Below are 5,144 nucleotides of genomic sequence, written 5' to 3' on the forward strand. Positions count from 1 at the left end.
CCGCGCCCGGCCTTTTTTTTTTTTTTTTTAGAGACGAGTCTGTATGTTGTCCAGGCTGGTCTCGAACTCCTATCTTCAAGCAGTCCTCCCACCTTGGCCTCCCAGTCCTTCGTTTAGTTTAATGATGATGAGAACCACCTGTAGAAACAGGTGTGGGAACTAACCCAGGTATCTTATTTTTATTTTTGAGACGGTCTCGTTCTTTCACCCAGGCTGGAGTGCAGTGGCGTGATCTCGGCTCACTGCAAGCTCCGCCGCCCAGGCTAAAGCAATTGTCCTGCCTTAGCCTCCTCAGTAGCTGGGATTACGGGCGTGTGCTGCCACACCTGGCTGTTTTGTATTTTATTTTTATTAATAAAGTGACAGGGTTTCACCGTGTTGACCAAGCTGGTCTCGAACTCCTGACCTCAAGTGGTTCACCCACCCCTGCCTCCCAGAGTGTTGGGATTACAGGTGTGCGCCACTGCACCTGGCCGTCTGTGCCTTTTGACTTGTTTTCCTCATTCTGACATCAGCCCAGAGCCATGACTCTTTTTTTTTTTTTTCGAGACAGAGTCTCGCCCTGTCACCCAGGATGGAGTGCGGTGGCACAATCTCGGCTCACTGCAACCTCCGCCTCCCAGGTTTAAGTGATTCTCCTGCCTCAGTCTCCCGAGTAGCTGGCATGCCAGCAAGCCCGGCTGATTTCTTGTATTTATAGTAGAGATGGGGTTTCACTGTGTTAGCCAGGATGGTCTTGATCTGACCTCGTGATCCACCCACCTTGGCCTCCCAAAGTGCCAGGATTAGAGGCGTGAGCCACCGCGCCTGGCCCAGAGCCAGAACTTTAAGGAGGCCTCTCCACCACCTTAGCAGTGGCCGCCCCTCACACCGTCGGCTTGGCACTCAAGGCCTCTGCCCATTCTCCATCCCACATAACCTGCCCTGGCACTTCCTGAATCACACTGTGGCTTCTCATCACACCTTTACCTGTGCCATTCCCCTTACGTGGGATGCCCCCTTTTTCTTCTCGCTTGGTGAACTCCTACCCACCCTTCAATACCCAATGCAAGACGCCCTTCCTCTGAGAAGCTCATCCTCATAATTCAAGCTCATGCACCCTGGCTTCTCTCTCACCCAGATGGATGTAGTCCTGGGTATTGGTCTCCTTGTTCCTCTCCCTCCCCACACAGTGAGCTCCGTGAGGGCAGAGCACCCACTGGGACTTCCTTAACCCAGTGATTACCACTTCCTCTATTTAAACATAAAACAGATTAAAGAGGTCAGATGCAGGGGCTCACACTTGTCATCCTAGCTCTTTGGGACGCTGAGACGGGAAGATCGCTTGAGTCAGGAGTTCAAGACCAGCCTGGGTAACAGAGCGAGACCCTGTCTCTACAAAAATTAAAAATGTTAGCCCGTCTTGGTGGCGTGCACCTGCAGGAGGCTGAGGCAGGAGAATCGCTTGAGCCCAGGAGTTCGAGGCTGCAATGAGCTATGATTGCACCACTGCACTCCAGCCTGGGCAATAGAGTGAGACCTTCTCCAAAAAAATTTTTAATAAATAAAATAGATTAACGGGTCCCTTCTGTTGCAATGAAGGATCTGGAGGTCTTTTCTACCTGCCCCTAACTCTTTCCCAAGGCGGCTTCCTCCATTTTCACGCGTTCTCTCAAGTACATTGAGCACCTCCTTGTGCCAGGAACTGCTTGTGGCACCGCAGAGCCAGAGACAGGAGCTCACGGCAGAGCTGGGGAGAGAGTTATAACAGCCAGCAGAGGGCACTGTGAGCGTGGACATGCAGCCTGCATGTGAGCTTGAACCATGATGGGCTTCTCAGAGGAGGGGTGTCTTGTGTTGGGTATTGAAGGGTGAGTAGGAGTTCACCAAGCGAGTGTATGGAAAAGGGGGCATCCCTGGTGACGGGAATAGCATGGGTAAAGGCATGGAGATGAGAAGCCACAGTGTGATTCAGGAAGTACCAGGGCAGGCTATGTGGGATGGAGAATGGATGGCGACCTTGAGTGCCAAGCTTAGGGCACTGGGAGCCATAGAGGAGTTTAGAGCAGAGGAGGAACATGGTCAGTGCAGCAGTGGAAGAGTGGACATGGGGCAGTGAGCAGGTGTTGAGGGCAGAGGGGCCAGACTGGGCCCTGGATCCGGGCCAGACCCCCACACATGTCCCCATCACCTGCAGGCCCCAAAGCCCAAGAGGAAAGTGGAGGTCTGGGAGCAGAGCATTGGCAGCCTGGGCAGCCGGCCCCCGCTGTCGAGGCTGGTCATGGTGAAGAAGGCAAAGGCCGACCTGGACTGCAGCAATCGGCAGCCTCAGGCAGCCCCCGCCCCAGGTAAGGTCACAAGAGTTCCCAGAGCCGGGCGCGGTTTCCATAGTGACCTCTAGGTGGCGGCAGCGCTCCCTGTGCAATTACAGAGGCTTCATGGGGTGGGTTGGGGGTGGCCTGCAACCCCCACAGGACCAATTAGTGGAGTGAGCAGAGAAGGCGGGCGGCTTCTTTTTGTCTTTTTTCTTTCTTTCTTTTTTTTTTTTTTTTTTTTGAGACAAAGTCTGGCTCTGTCACCCAGACTGGAGTGCAGTGGCCAGATCTCGGCTCACTGCAAGCTCCGCCTCCCGGGTTTACACCATTCTGCTGCCTCAGCCTCCCGAGTAGCTGGGACTACAGGCGCCCGCCACCTCGCCTGGCTAATTTTTTTTGTATTTTTAGTAGAGATGGGGTTTCACCGTGTTCGCCAGGATGGTCTCGATCTCCTGACCTCGTGATCCGCCCACCTCGGCCTCCCAAAGTGCTGGAATTACAGACGTGAGCCACCGCGCTCGGCCCTTTTTTTTTTTTTTTGAGACAGTCTTGCTCTGTTGTCCAGGCTGGAGTGCAGTGGTGCCATCTTGGCTCACTGCAACCTCCGCCTTCCCGGTTCAAGCAGTTCTCTGCCTCAGCCTCCCAAGTAGCTGGGACTACAGCACCACGCCCGGCTAATCTTTTGTATTATTAGCAGAGTTGGGGTTTCTTCATATTGGTTAAGCTGGTCTCGAACTCCCGACCTCAGGTGATCCAATCACCTCGGCCTCCCAGAGTGCTGGGATTACAGGCGTGAGCCACCGCGCCAGGCCTCTTTTTGTCTTTCAATTACAAAAGGAGCCAGTGCTTGCTTTTAAAGCCCAAATCACGTGGGAGTGTATAAAATAAATGTTGAATCCGTGTTTCCCTGCCCAGCCTTCGCTGCCAGCCGGTGCCAGGATCCCCCGTCCCACCTCCGGGGTTGCCTGTATGGCATGTGTGTCTGTTGTCACATACCTGGTGCTCTGTAGGGAGGAGAGTCCCACACCCCCAGCCCCAGGGGATGGAGGACGGGGGTGGGGTCAGCGTTGCCAGGTGGTTAAGACCAGAGTTCGGAGCCAAGCATCGCGGGGGCAGGTCCTTTGCACGCCTACCTGCTTGTCCCATGGCCTTGGCCAAGGGCCTTTTCCCCCAGCGGGGCCTCAGTGCCCTGTCCTGTAAAATGCAGCCAAGGGGACCTACCTCGCGTAGGTAGGGTCGGCTCCCGGTTTGGGTTGATTCTGTGAGCGGTGGCACTTGAGTAGACCCTGGCACATGGCGAGCCTTTGAGACATTTGAGACATTTGTATCAGTGCTGGTAAAAATTATGCCATCTGGCCAGGCGCAGCAGCTCAAAATCCCAGCACTTTGGGAGGCCAAGACCGGCGGATCACTTGAGGTCAGGAGTTCAAGACCAACCTGGCCAACATCATGAAACCCCATCTCTACTAAAATTAGCCAAGCATGGTGGCTGGTGCCTGCAATCCTAGCTACTTGGGAGGCTGAGGCAGGAGAATTTCTTGAATCTGGGAAGCGGAGGTTGCACTGAGCCAAGATTGCGCCACTGCCTGGGTGACAGAGCGAGAGACTCCGTCTCAAAAAAAAAAAAAATTATCCCATTTGTCAGAGGAAAAGGCCGAGAGTCAGAGTGGCTTTCACAGCCAGGCATAGAATCTGCCTCATTTAATTGTCTTAGTATGATTTTTCCTAAGGCGATTAAGTCCACAGTGACTGGACTTTGAACTTTGCGCCATTTCCATTTTTGGCAGCGCACGTTGCCTGCCTGGGCAGGGTTTGCATGGACCATTGTTCAGAAGCGGAGCTGTTGAGTCCCAGATGTGCAGACGTAAATCTGCGATGGATCCCATCAGGTGCCATCCAGAAAGGCCAGGCCATTGACATGCTGTCGCCTCTGGGCTTTGCAAACCTGCAGAGGTGGCCGGTCCCCTGCTCCAGGCCTTGTCCCTGGCCCGTCTGCTCTGGAGCTGAGATGAGCTAACTCTCACTCTCCCCCCAGGAGCCCCGCAGAGCAGAAAGGAGGCCGACCCTGCACCCCTGACGCCTGGCGCATCCTCCCTGAGCCAGCTGGGTGCGTACCTGGACAGTGACGACAGCAACGGCAGCAACTGAGCCCGCCTAGGACCCCCGCCCTGGGTCAGGGTCACACGTCCAGCTTCAGCCACGTTGAGGCCGGCGTTGCTGGTGGTCGGGGCAGGAGGCCTTGGCGTAACTGGAGACCCTACAGACAAGTGCCAGCGTGCTCCAAGCACATAGGGCCAACAGGGACCTCAGCCCCAGGAGGTCGCTTCTCTCTGCCCTCACCAGCCTCTCAACACCTCGGGGACACCTGCTGCTCCTGCCTCCACCTGTCACCATGCTTAGGGCTGCAACATCCCTAGAGCGTCTCAGCTTCTAACACTACTTCAGGGTGGCAGTGTCTGGGGCACTGGGCGAGCCCACTGGCCTCTAGATGGCCTCATCTCTTCCTTCCACAAACTGTCTAGAACCAATAAAAGGAAATCTGCCAACCGCCCGGGCCCCTTCTCTCTCCCAGAGTCTCAGGAGGCCCCAGGGCAAGGCTCTATTAGCACAATTCGAGGGGCATTCTAGAGGTTTGTTTTGTGAGACAGGATCTAACCCTCGCCCAGGCTGGAGTGCAGTAGCGTATTCTTGGCTCACTGCAGCCTTGAACTTCCGAACTCAGGTGATCCTCCCTCCTCAGTCTCGTGAGTCGCTGGGACCTCAGGTGTGTGCCACCATTCCTGGCTAACTTTTTGTACATTTAGAAGAGACTGGGTTTCGCCATGTTGCCCAGGTTGATCTTGAATTCAT

The 5,144-nt window shown here is 55.0% G+C and overlaps 1 protein-coding gene across 1 annotated transcript in view; it reads left to right on the forward strand.

Annotated features, from left to right (window-relative positions):
* The window catches only part of CCDC94 (coiled-coil domain containing 94), a 25,881-nt gene extending 21,040 nt beyond the window's left edge, over positions 1 to 4,841 (forward strand). The window contains exons 6-8 of the mRNA XM_011943611.1: positions 1,624 to 1,655; positions 2,116 to 2,327; positions 4,330 to 4,841. Of these exons, the coding sequence (XP_011799001.1) occupies positions 1,624 to 1,655; positions 2,116 to 2,327; positions 4,330 to 4,442 (357 nt within the window). The 3' untranslated portion in view covers positions 4,443 to 4,841. The remainder of the gene's footprint in view (positions 1 to 1,623; positions 1,656 to 2,115; positions 2,328 to 4,329) is intronic.
* The last annotated feature ends 303 nt before the right edge of the window (positions 4,842 to 5,144 follow it).

This window comes from Colobus angolensis, unplaced genomic scaffold, assembly GCF_000951035.1.
Source record: "Colobus angolensis palliatus isolate OR3802 unplaced genomic scaffold, Cang.pa_1.0 Scaffold22, whole genome shotgun sequence".
Classification (NCBI taxonomy): Eukaryota; Metazoa; Chordata; class Mammalia; order Primates; family Cercopithecidae; genus Colobus; species Colobus angolensis.